Source organism: Centruroides sculpturatus, unplaced genomic scaffold, assembly GCF_000671375.1.
Source record: "Centruroides sculpturatus isolate CEXI.00-Female unplaced genomic scaffold, Cexi_2.0 scaffold95, whole genome shotgun sequence".
Taxonomy (NCBI): Eukaryota; Metazoa; Arthropoda; class Arachnida; order Scorpiones; family Buthidae; genus Centruroides; species Centruroides sculpturatus.
In genome coordinates, this window is record NW_019384621.1 from 1,086,731 (window position 1) to 1,112,665 (window position 25,935).

The 25,935-nt window shown below is 27.1% G+C and overlaps 1 protein-coding gene across 1 annotated transcript in view; it reads left to right on the forward strand.

Moving 5' to 3' along the window:
• LOC111625477 (Niemann-Pick C1 protein-like) overlaps positions 1–25,935 on the forward strand; it is a 54,526-nt gene that overhangs the window by 12,836 nt on the left and 15,755 nt on the right. Inside the window, exons 5-8 of the mRNA XM_023368630.1 lie at positions 4,257–4,317; positions 6,973–7,101; positions 16,306–16,488; positions 22,300–22,414. Coding sequence (XP_023224398.1) covers positions 4,257–4,317; positions 6,973–7,101; positions 16,306–16,488; positions 22,300–22,414 — 488 coding nt within the window. The remainder of the gene's footprint in view (positions 1–4,256; positions 4,318–6,972; positions 7,102–16,305; positions 16,489–22,299; positions 22,415–25,935) is intronic.

Here is a 25,935-nt window from a genome sequence, read left to right on the forward strand (position 1 = left end):
TTATTCATTTTTCTGAGCATTCTTTTTTAAACAGCACTATAGAGGATATAGAGTACACTGTAGAACAGCACTGTAGCCTGCATTCACGGATTCCCTCACTCTGGTTCATTGTATTGAATTGAAACAGTCAAATATTTTTGAACTCCACCATTTTTCTTCTCTTCACTTACTCTCTACTATCCTCTCACCTGCTCTGACTCTCCTTCACACTCATCCTTCTTTCATTTTTCTGCTTTTTCTCCCCCCCTTTTTTTTCTACCCTTGTTTAGCTACCTTCTCCCTTTTTACAATCCTTTGTTTATTACTTTATGGCTGCTTGTGAAGCGATTGGATATGTGCCAACAAGACCATAGTTGGGGGAGAGTAGGTTTAATATCACTATAAGCAAAGTAAAGATGACCAAATCTTGGATAGAAGCCATACACTGCCTATCGGAAGTAAATGATAGCTGCATCTTATTGCATTGCTGATTAGCTATTTGTAGTATTTCAATTATAAATTATGTAGTTACCATTCTGTTTTATAGTAAATGTTGCTCTTACTTTACTGGTACTCTGACTGACTAGGTAAACAGTTGTTTAACTTCTGTAATACGCTTCTTGTCTAGTCTTGTGTTCAATTATACTAGCGCTATGATGGCTTTTCCTTTTTCTCTAGACTTATTACACCATCAGTCAGAAAGAGGACAAACTTTGGAAAATCATATTTTTATTTCCCCCGAGGAGTTATTTAACTCTTGACTTCATGAATGTACCCTAAGTTTTCAGTTGCTTGTTCAAGGTTAAGTTGGGAATTACACCTACGTAGTATAATATACAGAGATTGTAATAGTTGGAAAACTTACAAAAGTACTATATGTGTAAGTAGTATGCATAGAGTTTATAAAAAGAAATTGTGTAAGGGAGTGCAATAAGGGTTCACAAGAGCCACATACAGCTTGTGATCCACAATTAAGCCAAATAGAACTCAAAATTTGAGAATTGATGTTTATGAAGTGTTAGTTGGTCCTAATTATTCACAAACATGGGGGAATCAGTGTATATTAAACAGTGTGCACAAAATAACTTTTTTTGCGTTAAGGATAAGGCATAAATTTTAATCAAAATATTAAGATTTAGTTGATATTAATACTAATATCAACTAAATAGAACAAAATCTACCAGTGGCAGCAATAATGATAATTTTTTTTTTAAGTATTAAAAGTATTTTTTTATGTTAATATTTAATATGGGTTTGAGTCTGTCGCTTAGGTTTACTTTACTAGCTGTTATATATACATAACAAAGGAAAGTATTTGAATCATGTCAAATTTGACCCTCTGGGTTTTTGCAAGTCTCCATATTTTGAGATTTTCTGAACCTGAAAAAGTAATTTTTATTTACACTTTTTTGTGTGTCTATGTTGGTGTCTACTTTACTATCTCAGGATGGAGTAAAGATTAAGAAACAGATATAAAAATACAGAAGAAACAAAGTTTTCCTTTAATCAAGATCAAAAACAGTCTTCCTTTGCAGAGATGACCTTTTATTAAGGTTAAAGATTATGTATGCCTCTGCAAAATTATGTAAAACGGTTTTAAAAAGTTTACTGAAAAAGTTATCATCTGCTTTTTTAATTGAAATTAAGAAATAAACTTTGGCATGGTAACGTGTGTATAAGGGACATTGATGATGATAAGTTTTGGTGATTAAAAGTCGAATGGTTGGGAGACAGGAATCGTGTTATATCTTTAGAGAGATCAGACTTAATGAAATTTTATTTATTGTTAGCATTTACATATTTTTTATATAACTTGTTATTAATTTCAAAATTATGCTTTATATCATTTTATTATAAACATTTTTTATAACAAAATCTCATAATAGATAATAAATAAATAAAATTGTGTGGTGTTATGATTAATAATTAAAAAGTGATTTTCAAAATATTTTCACTTTTTTTGGTGTATTTGGTTATTTGTATTGTGTTATGCTATTTGTCGATTTTTAACAATTCCAGCAATTTTTCTTTCTTGACAGCTTTTGGACACCCCCTATGTTTTAGTATCCTTTAGTTCAAAATTTTCCAAACTGAACTTTTTAAACCACATTTGACACATTCGAAGTTTCGGAGTGTCTTCCCTATACAAATTATGAATATTTTTAACTGTTTGTATGGCATTATTTCCTTTCTGAAATTCACAAAGCATATGCCTGATACACTTTTTATCTGAAGACATTACAGCTCGATTTTATTCAAACAAAATGTTAGTAAAAAGTTTAAAATAAGCTTCTAAACAAAGAATACAATCTGTCATTAGCAATAATGTTTTAAATTTTCCAAATGATAATTAAATCTATGTTAAGCAAGGACAGCTGTTAAAAAATATGCATAAACGTTCTGTCTGACCCAATATGTATTTACTATGACGGGTGCAGAAGCAACTAAGTCTAAGAGGAAAGTTGAAATAACAATGAATATGATAAAAAACGAATTTATTGTGAAGCATGAAAGCAGTACATGTGTGGGAGTCTGGCTGCCATGTTTAAGATGTCGAAGTCGACAGTGTGCCACCAGTAAATGCAATTTTCAGTTTATTATGCAGTATTTACATATTTTATTTATCATTTCCATGTTTTAATTTAATTCTGCTATTTTACCTTAAATTATGTGTATTTGCTGTTTTAGGTTTATCAAAATGGATATCATTTAGGGTCTAGGAATGGATTGACTTAGAATAATTCTAATGGTAAAAATTGATTTGGACTTTAAATGNTATTTATTATGATTAATAATGTAAAAATTATTTTTTTTTAAATATAATCTCCTTATTGCAAGTCAAGTTATGCATCTTATTGCTGGATTTTTTTTACAGACAATAAATGCTGACATGATAAAATGAATGAATGACTTTTAAATAGTTCTAAGTTGTTGTTGTAGAAAAATAGGATTAATAGCGACTTATCAGTGTTCAAGATATAAATTCAAGCAAGAGTGTAATATCAAAAATTAAAGCATGAATTAACATATAGAAAATGAATATTGAGAGAATTGAAAGATGATGCATACAGTATAATACAAATAAGATAAAAGCAAAAAAGGAAATGTATGACAATTTTTAATTATTATATAAATAGATTTGTCATAAATATATTCAATGCTTATAGTATTGAAACATATTTGATTACTATTTTCTCAATGTTAAAAAAAAATGTTTTAGTGAAAATGAGATTCTATAGCCACTCCTCTTTTAACATTCCACCTGTTTGGTTGTAAGTCAGAGCTGTCATTAGTTCTCTAACACTGTGAATTCCCTTTCATAGTTTTAGTCTTATTTTTGTAGTAGGTCAGTATTTACTACATAAAGTGTTCATAATCTCCAAGATTACATATTTCATTTATAAATATGGAATGAACAATACAGGACAAGATGTCAATGAAAAGAAAGATCATGACTTCACCTGCAGGAAGTGTTAAGATAAGAATTGAAGAAATGGCAACAGAGTTGGAAACGTGGCCACACTTGGAAGAGGAAAGAATAGAAGTTCACTAAAAAGGGATTAGCTAGTATGTTCTTGAAATTGAATGTGGCTATATTAGAACTAGTGAGTATGAATTTGAATGTCGAGTGGTTCACAAAAGTGGAATGGTAATGATGATGATGTAAAATTTATGAAGAAAAAGGGAGATTTAAAAAGCAGATCACACTAGTGAGATTCTCAAAAGCTACACTCAGGACTCTTACTCTTACAAGTACTTCCATTTCTTTGCATCATCATCTTTACCTGGATCCACTCCAGCTCCTGATCATTTTGCTGATAATTCCAATGGTGACATTGATGCTCTGGAACCATTTTGGCTTTAACCCTTTGAAGAATTCAATGACTAAAATATTAATCTGAATGACTTTTTTAAAATGAATAATCTCTAAGTTTTTTGGTACAGTACATTTTAACAATTTTTGTTGATTGTATTTTTGTGTTCTATAAGAGATGCAAATTAAGCAAAGTTTTCAAGTAGGTGTTTCCTTTAGACTATTAATTGTTTTATTTATCCTTGATAAAAAAACTCCTTATTTATCAATCAATTTACTTAACAACCTACATGTATGAGCAGAATTCTGTTGTTAAGTGAGGGCTGTCTGTAATAATTTTTATTGAAAATTTGAAAATAGAATATAATTGTTTGGTTGACAAATAATTTTTTCTTTATTTACATATTAAGTTAACTTTTAATTTTTTTATATATATATAACTATTTTTTTTTTTATTATGTAGGTTTCTTGAGTACATGAAAAAGTATAATAATTCAAATATGACTGTTGCATACAAGGCAGAGGTATATATCTTAAATTATTTTAAAATTAAAAAATAATATCTATATTGAGATAAGTGTTAAAATTTTTAAAATTTTTGTTATTCAATAAAAGATTTTTGTAGATCATCAGTAAAATAATTATTATTTCATTGTTTTTAAACATTAGTGCAAAAACATCAAAATTGTATACAGTAATTATATTAACACTTTTGAGATGCCTCTTGTGGAAATTAACGGGATGACTTAAATGTGTCTGCTTGTATTTCCAAAGATTTGTTAGATAATATAATGCCAAGCTCCATCTGGTGACAAAACTTAATTGAATTTTTTTTGGTCATAGTTATTACCATTATTATTAAATAATTTAATGTTTAGTTCTTTTAAAATGTAAGTACAGATACAGGAAAACATGATGATAAATAGCAAGGTTGTGGCCGACATTTTCATTGCAAAAATATGAATGTTGGATATTCAGCATTGCCATCCTGTAAGCCTAGTAAGTTTGACAATGTCAGTTGGAATGCCAAGCATGATTCCACTGACGTTCCAAATGCCATTATCAAACTTCTAGGCTTACAGGATGGCGATGCTGAATGTCCAAGTTCACATTTTCGCAATGAAAATGTTGGCCACAACTCGCTATTATTGCAGTTTATAGATAAATTGAATCTGATGCATTAATCATCATCAAATCCTTACTTATTATATATCAACTTACGGGGAAGAAAGGTTCTTTAATATAGAGTAATAATAATAAAAACCATAGATATTTATTTGTTTTTGATCAGTCTACATAAACATGATACCTAAAAAAAAAATTGGTCCCAAAAGTGTTAGAAAAAACTACTAATACAAATTTTAGTAAAACTAATCCAAATAAAGTAAAAATTATTAGTGTAAAACATAATTTTAAAAATAATACTCAATTTTTGCTAAAATGGATTTAAAATATGATCTATTATGAAAGACTTATTCTAAGTAAACTTGACCATTGAAATGAAAAACTGGAATAACTGTTCCTTTACAATTATTTACATAACAATATTTTTATAAATGCTAATGTTTTACATGGTGAAGAATATAAAGAAACTGGCCTAATTATAGTTTCAATTCAGCAAAAATATTCAATATGTCTTTTAATACTAATTTTTAGTCATAAACTGTTCATTTAAAGACTTGAAATTAATTCAATGTATTTTTAAGTACCTTAAATTTGTATAAAATGTTGATTAAATATTGTATATGATGATTGAAAAATTGTACAATTTTTTGATTTGCATAATGTAATCAAAGTTGTTCTCTAATAATTAGATTTCAGTTACTTTGACATTTGCACAAAATGTGTAAATATGAAATTTAAAACTTGAATAAAATATTGGTGGACTATAATCTGTAGCTAATGAATAAGTCTGTGAAGTTTTATAAATATGGAATTATAGTTTTCTCGGATTGTTTTTCAGCATGCCAAGTATTTATTGTCAGTTAAATAATTTCTTTAGTTTTTGCTTGCTAAATCTGAACAAATATTTCATTTTTTTTAATTATGTTATTTTTATATGTATATATTAATTTCTTTTTAAAACTATTTTTAAAAAGTTTTAATTTAGGATTGAAATATAACAACAAATATATGTAAACACAAAACAGGAAGACACTTTTTTAACATTTGAAATCAGTTGATGATTCATCTTTTAATTAGAATTTAAAATTGACATCAAACAACAGTATCAGTCTAATCAAGATAATTGTAGAAATTTTATTTTTATGTTTTTATCTTACATTTATAACAAAATTTTAAATATCACTGCAGTTTGAAAATGCTTTGATCTGTCATGACTTACAAGACTTGAGCTTTTACTATATTCAGTCAATTAGTTTGAAAGCATAAAGATTGGTCTACACTACCATTTATAAGCATCTGATTACCTGAAATAATTTGTGTGTGTGTTTGAGTTATTTTTCAGGTTTTACCTTTAGATTTAGAGGTTTTTATTGTCTAGATGCAAATTTTGAGGTATTTTTAGAAGCTTGTTTCTAAGGGCAATTATTTCTATATGTTATAAAAAAAAGTTTTATGTTGTAACTTAATAAATTTAAAACTGAAAGTAAAACTTTCTTTAGCATAACTTTACTTTATTGTCATTGGTTAAATGAAAAAATAGTGCTTAGATTGTAATCATGATTTTTAGGTTTAGGGTTATCTCCCAAATGTTAGGGAATTTAGATATAAATTAGAGAAGAGAAGAATCTGTTTTGAAAGTTAAATATGAATTGAAATTAAGAAACAATACTTGCTTCAAAACCAAAGGCAAGAAAAATCAGCAGCATGTGCTGGGTTGTGTGAATGCAAAATTGAGATGTTAATCATTTAAATGTTTGATGTTTTGAATGGTACAGTAGTTGTACTTACTATTATTATTTAGGTTGTTTACATATTTTTTGAAACTGTCAACAATTTATAGACCTTTTTTTAGAGGTATTTAGAGGTAAGCGTTTACACAAAATAGTAACACTGGTGTTTATATATAATTATATATTAGAATTAAATATTTAACAGTTTAATCAATATTTTTATATACTTTTTATTATATTTGATAATGTTTATCTTATTAGTGTGTAGAAAGCAAAAGTATTTTATAATGCTTAAATTTACTCATATTTTTATTTTTATTAAAGCGATCAATAGAAGATGAATTGGAAAGAGGAAGTCATTCTGATATTTTGACTGTTGCGATCAGTTACATCATTATGTTTGTATATATAGCAGTAGCACTTGGTGAAGTGAACAGTTGCAGTCGTATTTTAGTAAGTTTTAGTATTTTGTCATATTTGCATTTTGAATTTTTGCTTTACTAATAAAGTTATTGTATACTTATATAGACAATCTATATAAAATTGAAATTTTAACTATTTAGTTTTTAAAAAATTAATTAGTTAAAATAAACACATAAATAGGTGTTATAACACACACAAGCAATCACAAACATTCTAGAAATAATTTTAATACATTTACATCATGTTACAGAAAGCTGTGATATTTAATACATGAGTCAGTAACTTAAACATAGTACATAAATTATCAAATTGATTTTCTTTTAGTAGGTATGCCTTGATTTTATTCAACAGAGCACTTTGACTACCCATTGTTTTTTCATATTTTTCATTGGGTCAGCCAACTTGGAAGTAACACTTTCAAATTTACCTCACCATAATAAATGAAATGGTGTATTGATAAACTAAGAATTTTTTTTTATTAGGAACCTGACTTATAAGAAAAAACAAGATGTTATACTTCATTAAATTTATTCTTTCAGTATCTAGAAATTTAAGCAAGCCAAAATATCAGTAAATGAGAAAATGCACCTTAAAAAATAAATGTACTTTGTAATTTTAAGTCAGGTTCCTAATATATAAGTATTTATTTGTTGATTTATTTTTATTAGCATATTTTTAAATAAATTTTTATTATTCAATATTTGTAAAAATGTTCTACAGCAGTGTTTTTCAACCTTCTTGAATACGCGACCCCTTTACAAGTTAAAAAAAATTCTGGCTAACCCCCAGGACCATATTAAAACTATATCTGTGATTTTAAAGACGACGTATTTAATTTTCTTTCTGTTGAGGCCTAAATATCGATAAAAAAACAATTGTACTTTAAAATAAAAACGCAAAGCCTTCTCATTGAAATTGTAGTTTTATTTATTTATTGTAGTGTAGGACCTACAAACACTTGTCTTTTTCTTTTACCCGCGACCCTCAGGTTGAAAAACACTGTTCTATAGTATACATTGTTTTATGTTGGCAGGGTTGCTTGTCAGAATTTACAGAAAATTTTATTTTAAATTTTGTGTAAATTTGTTCTTCGCCCAATATAGTTCCAGATGATTGCTTAAACACTTACACAATAATTTACAGTGAATAGAAAAAATTAAAATGTGTTCAAAGTGTTTTATTTGTATTTTTACTATAATGAATAACTTTCATAGTTCAGCATTCCTAATGTACAAAGTAAATTTTTTTTAATAACATGTCAAATACACTACTAGAATAACTAAATGTACATAATTCTCCTGTTGTAGTTTGTTGTTATGTATTGGTAAAAGTTTTACTTTTTCATACTGTTCACAAAGCTTTTTTTTTTCTCAAAAGTAAGCTATCGAAAATTGCTTTTAATTTTTATACCATTACTTTTTCTTCACAATTGACTATTTTATTATAAAATTTGTGTGTGCATTAACAGAATTGTTCCTATGCATCTGAGGGTAAACCTGACCATTTGCCATGCACTAAAACATGAGTATGCATATATTAGTCCTGCATAAAATAACCCTACTGTAACTGTTTACATTTTGAAATTCCTAATTTGGTAGAATTTGTTCAATAAAAATGTTCCATTTTATTTAGACCTGAAGATGATCAGTACCAGATCAAAAGTATTTGTCCATTTTTCTGCTGGTTTAAATTTAGTTGGCTTTAATTTTGTTATTATTCTATTAACATTTTTACAAGTTACAATTATTTTCTGTTTGCAAGAGATTTTATCTACAAATCATTATTAGATTTTTTTCTCTTTTATACTGAACTAAATTTATAAGAATGATTTGTAAGAAGTATTACTTTTTAGTAGTTAAAAATCTTTTTTATGAAGTTATGTAATTTTACACGTATGAAATGAATAAAAGCCGCACTTTAGGAAATATTACTAAATATAGTTAAATCATCAATAACAGTTATCTCTAAATAGCAAACAATTTTTTCCAGGAACATTTCTTTTTGAACAAAAATACATACAAAATAATCTCGAAACAGCAGTCACTCCCAACAAACTGCTTAGCCACTAAAAATTATATTCTTAATCTCTTAAGAATGGCCACTGTCCTCAAAATGATGCACAGAAAATTATTAATGAGCTGGATAGTTTGGCTACTGGCTTTGTGTGATTGGCAGTAAAAATTGACATATATGCAATTTTTACTGCCAATCAAATTAATCCTTAATGAATTAATTATGTTTGCAGTTGTAGACAAATGCAAAAATAACTTTTGTATAAAAATCCTTCTCAAATGTGCAGAGAAGTACCAAGAACACAGATACATATCAATCTTTTCTGTAGACTAAAACTTTTATTAAAATATGAACAAAACAACAGGTTCTTCTGCCATCATTGATAGTCTTTGATGTCAAAATTTTTAAATTATCTTAATTTTAGGTGTTTAAGAATTTGAAGAAATTTTTAAATTTTTGCTGCCAGCAGAGAATGCTATTCTAACACATTTTAACATAAGTTGTAGCCTATACTAAAGATCTGTGTGTTTTTAGGAGTTTTCTGCATGTCACAGATACTTTGTAAAAAAAAATTATACAAAAAATTTTAATGTTAAAAGTAATAAATTAATTTTTCTTTCAATTTATGTGTGCACCTGTACTTGAGCAATTTTATCTAACCTCTCAAAAAAGATCACTTTTCATGTTCCTGTCAGTGGTTATTGTTCAGAGGTTAAAAAACAATAATACTTAAAGTAATAAAATGTAATAATAATGTAAAGTGTAATAAACAAGTAATCTAAATCAAGATTTAGATTACTTGTTTATTTTTTAAATTTAATTTAGTATGTAGATTTTAGTTAGTTTAATATTATGAATTTCAAATATTTTATTCATAAGAATATGAAATTTGAAAAAGTTCTAAATTAAAAGTTACTGCTAGAATAACTTTTATATCAATAGGAATGTTTTAAACAAAAATGTATTACTTAGAACATTTTTGTTTATATTTTCATTTAATAATGGCAGCATGTAATCAGTTTTCTGGATTAAACAGTAACTTTGTTTTGTTAATTATTTTTTTATAAAATTTGGTATAGAAGAAATTAAAAAAAAAAAATTACTTCCATACCAAATTTTACATAAAAAAAAATAACCAACTTCATTTGATAATTTTTATATTATTTTTATCATTTTAATTTTTTTTCCAGAACTTTCACATTGTTAAAAAAAACTTTATTTCTGTGAAGTGACAAAAGAAAATTTAAATTTAAACTATTTTTTTAAATTTTCATTTTTGTGAATATTTTGACTGGAATTTTCTTAATATTTGACTGAAAATTTAATTATACTGTAATTGATCTGTCAGTCACATAGGCATGCATATTTATTATGAATAAAATATCTTAAAATTAATAGCTTTTTTATTTTTTAATAGCAGAATTGTTTAAAATTGTTTTCATTTTGGTTATTTCAAAGAATTGTAGTTTTATTTATTGAGCAAACTTTAANCTACATCCATCATGTTTAAGATGATTATTAAGTGAAATGGAGAATAACACTGCTGGCATAAGTCTTTCACAGGAAAAGTATTTAAAGGAAAAATGTGAACTCCTAGAAGATCATGAAAAAGTTGTATGCCTATTACTGGATGAAGTTTGTGACTCCTAAACTAAACTACAAAGGTGGCAAAATAAAAGGAATTGTATTACATAAGGACAGGGAACTTGAAGCTGCCACTACAATACAAGTTTTTGTTAACTCATGTTTGTCTGGAAATTAAGATGCTGTTGCTTTATTTCCTGTGAAGAATTTAAATAGTAGTTTGTGGTTTAAGATGACTATGGAAGTACTTAATGTAATGGAAAATTATGGCTATATATATCTATGCCTTATATCAGATAACAATAGTGAGTAAAGGAATATTTCAGCACATGGGTGGAGGATCTTTAACTTAGATACATTTAGGTGTAAAAATTTATTGTACTGTAAAAGATAAATACGGTGAACCTCTATTACTGGACACTCCTGAATAGCAGACACCTCTTCTTAATGGACATTTTTACATTCCCCAGACCCTTCAAATAGGACATATATTATATTTACCTCTTAACTAGCAGACACACTAAATAATGACGCCATCATCCATAACTTCTCTTATGAAAACACAATGCCCTGTCTTTAATATTCTGAAGTAATTAATTACATACAAAATATTTTAAAACTTAAATAATCAGTTCAAATACTCTTTCAGAGGAAGAATTTTGACTGTAGGCATTGAATAAAGACTGGCTTAAAAGAGAAATAGGGGAGGAGGGTAGGTTATGAAAAGCCAAACAAGATTTGTTATCTGTTAGAGTGTGTTAATCTGGTTAAGTTGTCAATCACTATTTATCATCATACATATTAATGTTATTAAACTTTTGTCTTATTGTTGGAATTAAGCTTATTGTACCAAGAAACCATAAACTTTTCTGAAGTTATTCATTCATTCAACAAAATCCTTAGTACAGTAGTAATGAAAAAGAAACAGTTTTAACAGCATATATTGAAAGTTCAAAGATCATGTTACAAAGGTGATTTGCCAACCACTTTAAAATGTAGGATGATATTTGGTTTTATTGCATTTATGATCTTAACAGCTTTGTCGTGGCTAAAGTAACTTTTTAATAAATCATTTATTGAAAAAAGCAAAAATGTTCGAAAAATTACACCTACTTTATAACTATAAAGTAGAAAAATCATAATAAATTTTTATTAGTCACTTAACCATAAATGATGTTATAAATGCAAAAATTTACTGAATACATTTCTTACCTCTTGAAGTGGCTAGCAAATTGCCTTCGTAAAACTTGACATTCAAACTCTTATCTCCTAAACCCTTCTATTCATAATAATGGTTTCATTTTTCTTTTTGTTACTTCTGCTCAGGTCGTTTTTGATGAATTAATAATCAATCAACATATACACTTTGTTGTAATTTTTGTGTTTCATTTAATTAAAATATTCTATACAATTGTTTGCTATTTAGAATTGAATTAAAATCTGATTTTTACAGCTGAAAAGATAAATATATTGTGTATGTATGTTATGGACCAAGTGATTAATAGGGCATTAATGCCCAGTCATTATGAATAATAACTAAAATGGGTGTGCAGTCTGATAAATATTGATTAATTTATTAAATTGACCAGACATTATGAATAAAGGTATATTTTCTTTGGGCAGTTTGATTAAAAAAACTCCATTTATTTCATTTAGAAATATTTATTTTTGTGAATTATTTCAAAGTATTTTAAAAAGAACATGTAATCTTTTAAAACTAAGTACTATTAACTATATTAGGTAAAATTCTACCATTTAATTAATTGCACCATGACAGTGCCATAGGTAAAATTCTATCAATTAAACTAATATTAACGAAAAGTCAATGTACAGGAAACCTCTGGAATTACATATTTGGTATAAATTATATAAAAAATTAAATGTTTTTTAGTTTATTTATTAGAGCAATTAAGATTTTAATGATGTTTGGAATTACGTGATTTTTTTTTTCTTTGTAGCATTTGCATCTATTAGATTTGCAACCAATTTTGCAGCAGCATCGACTATAGCTTTGGCCTCTGGTAAAATTAAAATGTTGCCCAAGATTAACTACTGGTCGCTTAAATTTAAAATTCAGTACTAAATACAATATGCATGTGCAACTCAGATGCAAGTGCTGATTGGCTAACGTATGTTGGATGATCACTCCTCAACATATTACCACCACTTTGCCTGACTAGGTGATAGCAGTATTCATAATGACCAGTCAATTTGATAAATTATGTTAAAATACCTGAAAGTTGTTAGTTCCCAATTTTGTTTTCATTATTCATAATGCCTGTATTAATTAGTCACTTAGTCTATAACATATATATTAATTATATATTCTATGTAAACTTTTTGGTATTTTCACATTACTAATGCAAATTTGATGTTTTTGTAATTCATTGTATTCTTCACTTTATAATAACCAGGTTAAAATATAATATGGCTGCCAGCATGTACCTCCAAATAGTGGACAAACTTCTCAGTCTCAATGGTGTCTGCTATTTGGAGGTATTTTTATATTAAATGTTTAAGATCAGATTTGTAGTTCTTTTTGTGATTGCTATCAGTTTGACTTGTATGGATTAAAGCTATGCATTTAAGTTTGTAAAACAACATAATGATTAATATTCAGTGTGTATATTTTCAGAGAGATGAACGTTTACCTGAGGAAAAATTGCCTGATCAGATTGGGCGTGTTGTTGGAGATGTAGCACCAAGTATGATGTTGTCTAGTCTGTCTATGTCCAGCTGTTTTTTTATTGGTAATAATTTTATAATTTTGCTATACTTAAAATTTAATTATATTTAATTAATGAAAACTATAGTCAATATTTTCATTTTCATATGGTAAATTATTTGCAATTATTTCATGTAATCTTTTCTGATGTGTGCAAGAACTGTCTTATTTTTATATATAGCTATATAGCATTCTTTAATTAGTTTTTTATATAGAAATATCCCAAAGGCAATTTTCAATTAATAAATTTACATATCTCAGTAACAAATTCAAAAAGATTTATTATTTAATAAGTCAAACTATAGAACATAAGAACATAATAATTACAGAATGCTATTAATTATACAATATACATACATAAGATGTTACATAATATAACACAAATTCAATTTACATTATATATATAATTAATGATATAATGTCTATATTTTCAAAAATTTAAATAAATAAAAAAAAAACTATCATTCAAATTTCTGTATGTATGTTTGATACATTGTATATAAATAGATTTCAATAAACTCTCAGCAATAAATAATTGTATGATTTGAAATTGAGATTCATATGATTTTTTTTACATCTGAAACATGTTTGAATTGATCTTTGAATATTTCACAATGCTTCCAAAAAATTGTAAAAGTGAAAGCCTTTTATTTACAAAAGAATGATGGTTATCTGACGTTGCAATGAGTTATCTTGATTATAAGTTCTGGCATTGTCTGAGCCAGCTCAGGGTTATTATACATTTAGTATATTGTATTAAAAATATTACAAGTAGTAAAACATATTATTTAATTCAAGAGTACAGACTGAGAAAATAATATTTGTACTTGTTTATATTTACATTTGTAAATAGTATTTAAAAAAATTTATATATATATATATAAAGAATATTAGTACAGGTAGCACTTGGTTTATGCCGGCTCAACTTTCATTGATTCACAATAACACCACTGCACAATTTGCCATTTCGCAGTATAATTCCCCGATTTTCCCTGTGCTAGACTGATTTTCATTTCAGTGTTGATGTATTACTGAGCCGCGACATTGTATATTCATTAAAACAAAGATTTTTATTGAATATATTTATTTATTTATTTATGTTTTGTTTAATATTATTGGGTATGTATACATTTACATTAAATTAATATTAAAATACTAAATGTTTAGGTACCCACGAGTCAAGTTATTAAACTTAATAGTCCAATAAATGATGTCCGAATCCATAGCGTCAATGAATGTATCCCGTATCAGTTCGTTCTGGAAAATGTTTTACGACAGAGTAGCACTTCCAGCAATCACAAACTATTGTTAGTGAGACAAGTCTACTTCTTGTTGGCCAGACGATATCTACTTCTTGTCAGTCAGACAATATCTATCTCTCCTTAGCCACCTTCAATTTTCCCGCTCAAACTGACCCTATATATGTGCTACGGCAACTGGTGGTCAACCAATCAGTGTCTCCGCTTGTCTGTTGCTCTAAGACGGGTTAACATATCCTTTCAACTATGGAAAGTTTGACAGATGAACTTTGTGAGTTAGACAATGATTGGGAGCGAAGTGCAAATGTAAAAAGGAGTATCATATTCGACCATATTCTGAAATTCTTAATGAAAGAAAACAAAAATGTAAATAAATAAAGATGTACATTTTTCATAAAAAGGATTCAAGATTCAAAACTAAAATTTCTTAATAAAAACATTTCACTTTATTTTATGATAAAATACATTTTAAAAATTAAATTTATATGTATGTTGTATTATATTGTATTAATAAACAAAATTATTAGCTTATTTTTCACTTATGTAGAACCTACCCCTATACCTCACTGTAAATATGGGTTTATTTTACACCAATTTGATTTGCGCTGGCTTTTATAGGAACAGAACTGCGGCGTAAACCGAGGGCAACCTGATATAAAGAGTATTATTATAGAGTATTATATTCTTGTAAAAATCCTTTATTATTGCCTCTTCATATTAAGAAAATTTTAAATTAAAGGAATTTTGAATTGTTTTTGAACAAGAATACTAATTAATTCTGGAAAACAAAGCTATTTCTCTTAGTTAATTTTTTTTTGTCCTTGTTATTGAGTTTTTGATACATTTGAAATAATAGTCCATTTGTAGATTAAAAAGTGTATTAAAAAAATACTAATTGTTTTTTTCTGTGGTGATCAAAATTATTGTGGTTGAATGTACAGTCAAACTTCAGGTTTCAAACTTAATTCCTTCCTAAAAGTTGTTTGAAAACTGATTTGTTTTCAAACCAAAACATATTTTCCCACAAGAAACAATATAAAATGGATTAATTCATTAAATGGATTTTTCTAAAGCTACATTTTATGCATAAAAATGCCTACAAATGCAATATAATATTATCTATATCCATTTTATATATATTAAAATAAAAATGATCTGTTGCTGCCAACCAGAACTGAAACCATCACTTTACAAAAAAGTGCTATAGACAGACTTAACTCTGCCTGGATGAAATATAGCAAAATCAATCAAGATGAATAACAAGTACTTTATCCACACTTTCTGAAATATGTTTTTAATTTGATTTGAATTCAATTTTAATTAATTCATTTTGACTATTTTTAATTTTAGTTTCAATTTTGGTGTAAAAACCAGAATTTTGATTATTTTGTTNATTTATTATGAATAAAATATCTTAAAATTAATAGCTTTTTTATTTTTTAATAGCAGAATTGTTTAAAATTGTTTTCATTTTGGTTATTTCAAAGAATTGTAGTTTTATTTATTGAGCAAACTTTAATAATGATTAATAACTAAAAGTTCAGGGTCAGAGATTCACAAAAATGAAATTGTAAATGAAAAAATTTAGGAATAGTTCAATCAATAATAATAACAAAAATAATTGTACTTATCATTAAAATTAACTTATTTCAGGTTGATTCCAAAATTTCCCTTGGACTTGCAGGCGTTCTCATTGTATTAGTATCTGTTGTATCATCATTGGGAATATTTTGTTATTTTGAAGTGCCAGCTACATTGATTATTATTGAAGTAATCCCTTTCCTTGTATTGGCTGTGGGTGTAGATAATATTTTTATTCTTGTACAAGCTTTTCAGGTAAGATATTTAAGACTTAAATAACTTTATACTTCCATAGTAAAGAATAATACCAACACTAAAACCATTAAAATGTAATAAAGTCAAATTGTAAATCTTTAAATTTTAAAATACATCAAGTAAGATTTGAATTGTTCTATTTTAGAAAACATAAAAAGCTCTTTAGTTATTTAAATAGTTTAATAATCTGAAGCAGATCTTTAAAAGGGACTGAAAACATCTGTTATTTTATTAAAGTTACTGCTGGAAAAGTAAGAAAGGTGTGTGGTGTTTTAGTTGTAAGCAGTTCCAGTTTTTACATGATGCAGTCAACTTGCATTAATATGAAATACTAGGGGAACAGTAGTTGGTTTGCTTTATCGAAAATTCATATTAATGATTTTCAGGATCAAGGTTGTATAATTTAGAGAGGCAAGGCTTAATAGGTGATTGAGATCTCTTAAATTATAGTATTTTGAATTAATTTGCTAAATAAAGCTAGATAAAATTAATTTTATTTATGAAAACAAATGTTCCATATGATTCGCAAATCAAACAAAATAAGGAGATGGATTTGCCAATTTAAGTGTGGAATAGTATATCAGAGTGATTAAACAAAATGAAGCTAAAAGAAATCTGTGGATTTCTTTTTCTGTTGAAGATTGTTTGAAAAAATATAAAACATTTTTGACACCAAAAGAGTGAAAAGGGAGTCAAATTTGGTACAAAGTAGCCAAACCTGACATCATATATGCACCACAATATGCAAACTTACATATGTTTATAAGGGACTGCATCCATTTAAAGGGATGAGTGTCCCTAAACTTTAAGCCCTATTTCTGAGTACAGTAGAATGGTCTGATAAAACAGATGTTTGCATTGCTGTATAATTGGAGGTTTTAACTGTTTTTGCTTACTAGGAGAAGAAAATCTATTCCACACAAAATAGAACATTTATTACAGTACTGCTTTGCTTTTTACATTTTTTCAACATAAATAATAAAATTATTGGAAATAGGATTATTTATTGGGATTGTGAAGATAATTTACAGTTTAGTTTAACAAATTCTGGTAAAAATTTTTGTTTGCTTTATTATGTGAAGATTAATGTTATGACAGGCTTTTTTCCAGTGCAAGGATAAAATTCACTGTATTGATGATCACTTTGAGTTGACAATATATTTAATTTCCAATTATACCAAAAGAATGTTTGTTTTAATTTAGGTTTTAAAACAAATTCTCAATGATATTGATTAGCCTAAGTAAATATTCAATGAAAAAATTTATAATTTTCTTAGGTCTTTTGATTGTTTAATCCATCCAAGGTGATGTCTGAGTATACTTGGGTTAAGCCTAGTGACTTGAATAATCATGCCCATTATACTGATTTGTGCTATAGTACATTATTTACTGATAGGTGGCATTGATTCTGCTAGAATTTTGAAAGATCTGATGTAATATGACTTACCAGTTCTTCTAACCTCTAACACAGTTTTGAAATTTTTTTTGCATATGCTCATTCAGCATAAACTTCTGTAAATTGGAGCTTGTATCAAGAATTGATTTTAAAATGGTAATTCACAAGAAAGACACTAATTAGTGATGAGAAATTAGAATTTACACTTATATGGATCAGTTATTAGTTATGAGTGATTCTTCATTTAGTGAAGAAATTAGTAAAGATTTTGACATGGTAGATGAAATTGGGATGCTTTCATCTAGTCAGACCTTCTACATTACCAGACCTGACAGTGGAAGCAGAAAAGAAGGAAATGAAGGAAGTTTGTGGTGCTTGTGATGGTGGTTGTAATGATTACCTTCTTAGTGTTCTATCATCTTATGGTGTTTTTAATTTTAAACAGTTTTTAATGGTTCCTACTTAACGAGATAGACAATTATCTTGTTAAGTAGGATAGAAATAAGAAAAAAGAATTTAAGAAAAATTATGGCATGTTAAATGTGATTTTGTAGTAAAATTATCTTCATTGACCATGTGTAAATGTGAATAACTAATTTTAGGAATATTCAATATTTGTGTCTTATCAAGATTTTACTTTATAGTTCATTGGCCATGGAAATAATGTTTAAACTTTATTTTTAAACTAATGTATCTTAAATGTTAAAGTGATAAAACCTCATTCTCCTATATTTGGGTGAAATAGTTATTTTTTTTTAAAAATGCAATCAAATTGTGTCACTGGATACAAATTCAATTACTATAAAGATCAGCCATTTGTTCCTATTTTTTGTTTTCCCAAAGACAAAGATTTAAGAGAGATGGGTCAGAAGGATAAATTGTGAAAATTTTTCATCAAATAACTCAGCAGTTTGTATGAATCATTTTGACCCTGAATTCATCGTTAGAGAAGATAAATTTTCTTGTGCTGATGGCACTTTCATAAGAGTACTAAGGAAAAAGGGTAAGCATCTTCCTGCAGCTTTAACTAAGTTTTTGGAAATCAACCAGTCATACTTTACTAAGCAGTTACCTCCCAGAAGAAAGTATTCCAAAGAATGTTTAGAACAAGTTCTTGCTTGTGATGAACAGCAGTTCCAAGAGTTGAGTCAAAGGGACAATATAACAGGATTTGATTAATTCTAAAAAAAGTAATTAATAAAAATATAAAGCCTTTCATTCTAAATATTAAAGAAAATCATATTTTTTTGTTTCAAATTGATGATGATAGTACTGAAGTACCTAAGATAAGTTTCCATTAAAATTTCAACATTTCTCTCTGTTCAGGTATTTTATTATAATGTTAAACTTTCTAGTGATTACTTTGAATGGTATCTTGGTGAAAAATTAATCTGTAATAAATGGACCAAATTTGACTGTCTGGTAAGTCACCTTGTGTCTTTTCAAGAAGGAAGATCTAGATAGTAAAGAAAAACTCTCATTTATGCTTAATTGGTTTGTTGACATAGACTTTAATACTTTGGACCAAAATATTCAGAAGAAACTAAAATTCATACAAGAACAACTGAAACTTTCAATCATTACTTGGTTAAGATATTTAACAGACACTTTGCTTTGGGCTTCAACATTATTTTACTTTTTTGATGGAACATATTATTTAATACATTTAAGCAAATTGTTCACACTCCTACATCCATCATGTTTAAGATGATTATTAAGTGAAATGGAGAATAACACTGCTGGCATAAGTCTTTCACAGGAAAAGTATTTAAAGGAAAAATGTGAACTCCTAGAAGATCATGAAAAAGTTGTATGCCTATTACTGGATGAAGTTTGTGACTCCTAAACTAAACTACAAAGGTGGCAAAATAAAAGGAATTGTATTACATAAGGACAGGGAACTTGAAGCTGCCACTACAATACAAGTTTTTGTTAACTCATGTTTGTCTGGAAATTAAGATGCTGTTGCTTTATTTCCTGTGAAGAATTTAAATAGTAGTTTGTGGTTTAAGATGACTATGGAAGTACTTAATGTAATGGAAAATTATGGCTATATATATCTATGCCTTATATCAGATAACAATAGTGAGTAAAGGAATATTTCAGCACATGGGTGGAGGATCTTTAACTTAGATACATTTAGGTGTAAAAATTTATTGTACTGTAAAAGATAAATACGGTGAACCTCTATTACTGGACACTCCTGAATAGCAGACACCTCTTCTTAATGGACATTTTTACATTCCCCAGACCCTTCAAATAGGACATATATTATATTTACCTCTTAACTAGCAGACACACTAAATAATGACGCCATCATCCATAACTTCTCTTATGAAAACACAATGCCCTGTCTTTAATATTCTGAAGTAATTAATTACATACAAAATATTTTAAAACTTAAATAATCAGTTCAAATACTCTTTCAGAGGAAGAATTTTGACTGTAGGCATTGAATAAAGACTGGCTTAAAAGAGAAATAGGGGAGGAGGGTAGGTTATGAAAAGCCAAACAAGATTTGTTATCTGTTAGAGTGTGTTAATCTGGTTAAGTTGTCAATCACTATTTATCATCATACATATTAATGTTATTAAACTTTTGTCTTATTGTTGGAATTAAGCTTATTGTACCAAGAAACCATAAACTTTTCTGAAGTTATTCATTCATTCAACAAAATCCTTAGTACAGTAGTAATGAAAAAGAAACAGTTTTAACAGCATATATTGAAAGTTCAAAGATCATGTTACAAAGGTGATTTGCCAACCACTTTAAAGTGTAGGATGATATTTGGTTTTATTGCATTTATGATCTTAACAGCTTTGTCGTGGCTAAAGTAACTTTTTAATAAATCATTTATTGAAAAAAGCAAAAATGTTCGAAAAATTACACCTACTTTATAACTATAAAGTAGAAAAATCATAATAAATTTTTATTAGTCACTTAACCATAAATGATGTTATAAATGCAAAAATTTACTGAATACATTTCTTACCTCTTGAAGTGGCTAGCAAATTGCCTTCGTAAAACTTGACATTCAAACTCTTATCTCCTAAACCCTTCTATTCATAATAATGGTTTCATTTTTCTTTTTGTTACTTCTGCTCAGGTCGTTTTTGATGAATTAATAATCAATCAACATATACACTTTGTTGTAATTTTTGTGTTTCATTTAATTAAAATATTCTATACAATTGTTTGCTATTTAGAATTGAATTAAAATCTGATTTTTACAGCTGAAAAGATAAATATATTGTGTATGTATGTTATGGACCAAGTGATTAATAGGGCATTAATGCCCAGTCATTATGAATAATAACTAAAATGGGTGTGCAGTCTGATAAATATTGATTAATTTATTAAATTGACCAGACATTATGAATAAAGGTATATTTTCTTTGGGCAGTTTGATTAAAAAAACTCCATTTATTTCATTTAGAAATATTTATTTTTGTGAATTATTTCAAAGTATTTTAAAAAGAACATGTAATCTTTTAAAACTAAGTACTATTAACTATATTAGGTAAAATTCTACCATTTAATTAATTGCACCATGACAGTGCCATAGGTAAAATTCTATCAATTAAACTAATATTAACGAAAAGTCAATGTACAGGAAACCTCTGGAATTACATATTTGGTATAAATTATATAAAAAATTAAATGTTTTTTAGTTTATTTATTAGAGCAATTAAGATTTTAATGATGTTTGGAATTACGTGATTTTTTTTTTCTTTGTAGCATTTGCATCTATTAGATTTGCAACCAATTTTGCAGCAGCATCGACTATAGCTTTGGCCTCTGGTAAAATTAAAATGTTGCCCAAGATTAACTACTGGTCGCTTAAATTTAAAATTCAGTACTAAATACAATATGCATGTGCAACTCAGATGCAAGTGCTGATTGGCTAACGTATGTTGGATGATCACTCCTCAACATATTACCACCACTTTGCCTGACTAAGTGATAGCAGTATTCATAATGACCAGTCAATTTGATAAATTATGTTAAAATACCTGAAAGTTGTTAGTTCCCAATTTTGTTTTCATTATTCATAATGCCTGTATTAATTAGTCACTTAGTCTATAACATATATATTAATTATATATTCTATGTAAACTTTTTGGTATTTTCACATTACTAATGCAAATTTGATGTTTTTGTAATTCATTGTATTCTTCACTTTATAATAACCAGGTTAAAATATAATATGGCTGCCAGCATGTACCTCCAAATAGTGGACAAACTTCTCAGTCTCAATGGTGTCTGCTATTTGGAGGTATTTTTATATTAAATGTTTAAGATCAGATTTGTAGTTCTTTTTGTGATTGCTATCAGTTTGACTTGTATGGATTAAAGCTATGCATTTAAGTTTGTAAAACAACATAATGATTAATATTCAGTGTGTATATTTTCAGAGAGATGAACGTTTACCTGAGGAAAAATTGCCTGATCAGATTGGGCGTGTTGTTGGAGATGTAGCACCAAGTATGATGTTGTCTAGTCTGTCTATGTCCAGCTGTTTTTTTATTGGTAATAATTTTATAATTTTGCTATACTTAAAATTTAATTATATTTAATTAATGAAAACTATAGTCAATATTTTCATTTTCATATGGTAAATTATTTGCAATTATTTCATGTAATCTTTTCTGATGTGTGCAAGAACTGTCTTATTTTTATATATAGCTATATAGCATTCTTTAATTAGTTTTTTATATAGAAATATCCCAAAGGCAATTTTCAATTAATAAATTTACATATCTCAGTAACAAATTCAAAAAGATTTATTATTTAATAAGTCAAACTATAGAACATAAGAACATAATAATTACAGAATGCTATTAATTATACAATATACATACATAAGATGTTACATAATATAACACAAATTCAATTTACATTATATATATAATTAATGATATAATGTCTATATTTTCAAAAATTTAAATAAATAAAAAAAAACTATCATTCAAATTTCTGTATGTATGTTTGATACATTGTATATAAATAGATTTCAATAAACTCTCAGCAATAAATAATTGTATGATTTGAAATTGAGATTCATATGATTTTTTTTACATCTGAAACATGTTTGAATTGATCTTTGAATATTTCACAATGCTTCCAAAAAATTGTAAAAGTGAAAGCCTTTTATTTACAAAAGAATGATGGTTATCTGACGTTGCAATGAGTTATCTTGATTATAAGTTCTGGCATTGTCTGAGCCAGCTCAGGGTTATTATACATTTAGTATATTGTATTAAAAATATTACAAGTAGTAAAACATATTATTTAATTCAAGAGTACAGACTGAGAAAATAATATTTGTACTTGTTTATATTTACATTTGTAAATAGTATTTAAAAAAATTTATATATATATATATAAAGAATATTAGTACAGGTAACACTTGGTTTATGCCGGCTCAACTTTCATTGATTCACAATAACACCACTGCACAATTTGCCATTTCGCAGTATAATTCCCCGATTTTCCCTATGCTAGACTGATTTTCATTTCAGTGTTGATGTATTACTGAGCTGCGACATTGTATATTCATTAAAACAAAGATTTTTATTGAATATATTTAGTTTTTCTGTTTAATATTATTGGATATGTACAGGTAGCACTTGGTTTATGCCGGCTCAACTTTCATTGATTCACAATAACACCACTGCACAATTTGCCATTTCGCAGTATAATTCCCCGATTTTCCCTGTGCTAGACTGATTTTCATTTCAGTGTTGATGTATTACTGAGCCGCGACATTGTATATTCATTAAAACAAAGATTTTTATTGAATATATTTAGTTTTTCTGTTTAATATTATTGGATATGTATACATTTGCATTAAAAAGTTATCTTATAAAGAGCCTTAGTTTTATGTATAATTGTATAATTTAAGAATATTAGTACAGGTAACACTTGGTTTATGCCGGCTCAACTTTCATTGATTCACAATAACACCACTGCACAATTTGCCATTTCGCAGTATAATTCCCCGATTTTCCCTATGCTAGACTGATTTTCATTTCAGTGTTGATGTATTACTGAGCTGCGACATTGTATATTCATTAAAACAAAGATTTTTATTGAATATATTTATTTATTTATTTATGTTTTGTTTAATATTATTGGGTATGTATACATTTACATTAAATTAATATTAAAATACTAAATGTTTAGGTACCCACGAGTCAAGTTATTAAACTTAATAGTCCAATAAATGATGTCCGAATCCATAGCGTCAATGAATGTATCCCGTATCAGTTCGTTCTGGAAAATGTTTTACGACAGAGTAGCACTTCCAGCAATCACAAACTATTGTTAGTGAGACAAGTCTACTTCTTGTTGGCCAGACGATATCTACTTCTTGTCAGTCAGACAATATCTATCTCTCCTTAGCCACCTTCAATTTTCCCGCTCAAACTGACCCTATATATGTGCTACGGCAACTGGTGGTCAACCAATCAGTGTCTCCGCTTGTCTGTTGCTCTAAGACGGGTTAACATATCCTTTCAACTATGGAAAGTTTGACAGATGAACTTTGTGAGTTAGACAATGATTGGGAGCGAAGTGCAAATGTAAAAAGGAGTATCATATTCGACCATATTCTGAAATTCTTAATGAAAGAAAACAAAAATGTAAATAAATAAAGATGTACATTTTTCATAAAAAGGATTCAAGATTCAAAACTAAAATTTCTTAATAAAAACATTTCACTTTATTTTATGATAAAATACATTTTAAAAATTAAATTTATTTNATAACATATATATTAATTATATATTCTATGTAAACTTTTTGGTATTTTCACATTACTAATGCAAATTTGATGTTTTTGTAATTCATTGTATTCTTCACTTTATAATAACCAGGTTAAAATATAATATGGCTGCCAGCATGTACCTCCAAATAGTGGACAAACTTCTCAGTCTCAATGGTGTCTGCTATTTGGAGGTATTTTTATATTAAATGTTTAAGATCAGATTTGTAGTTCTTTTTGTGATTGCTATCAGTTTGACTTGTATGGATTAAAGCTATGCATTTAAGTTTGTAAAACAACATAATGATTAATATTCAGTGTGTATATTTTCAGAGAGATGAACGTTTACCTGAGGAAAAATTGCCTGATCAGATTGGGCGTGTTGTTGGAGATGTAGCACCAAGTATGATGTTGTCTAGTCTGTCTATGTCCAGCTGTTTTTTTATTGGTAATAATTTTATAATTTTGCTATACTTAAAATTTAATTATATTTAATTAATGAAAACTATAGTCAATATTTTCATTTTCATATGGTAAATTATTTGCAATTATTTCATGTAATCTTTTCTGATGTGTGCAAGAACTGTCTTATTTTTATATATAGCTATATAGCATTCTTTAATTAGTTTTTTATATAGAAATATCCCAAAGGCAATTTTCAATTAATAAATTTACATATCTCAGTAACAAATTCAAAAAGATTTATTATTTAATAAGTCAAACTATAGAACATAAGAACATAATAATTACAGAATGCTATTAATTATACAATATACATACATAAGATGTTACATAATATAACACAAATTCAATTTACATTATATATATAATTAATGATATAATGTCTATATTTTCAAAAATTTAAATAAATAAAAAAAAAACTATCATTCAAAGTTTTGTATGTATGTTTGATACATTGTATATAAATAGATTTCAATAAACTCTCAGCAATAAATAATTGTATGATTTGAAATTGAGATTCATATGATTTTTTTTACATCTGAAACATGTTTGAATTGATCTTTGAATATTTCACAATGCTTCCAAAAAATTGTAAAAGTGAAAGCCTTTTATTTACAAAAGAATGATGGTTATCTGACGTTGCAATGAGTTATCTTGATTATAAGTTCTGGCATTGTCTGAGCCAGCTCAGGGTTATTATACATTTAGTATATTGTATTAAAAATATTACAAGTAGTAAAACATATTATTTAATTCAAGAGTACAGACTGAGAAAATAATATTTGTACTTGTTTATATTTACATTTGTAAATAGTATTTAAAA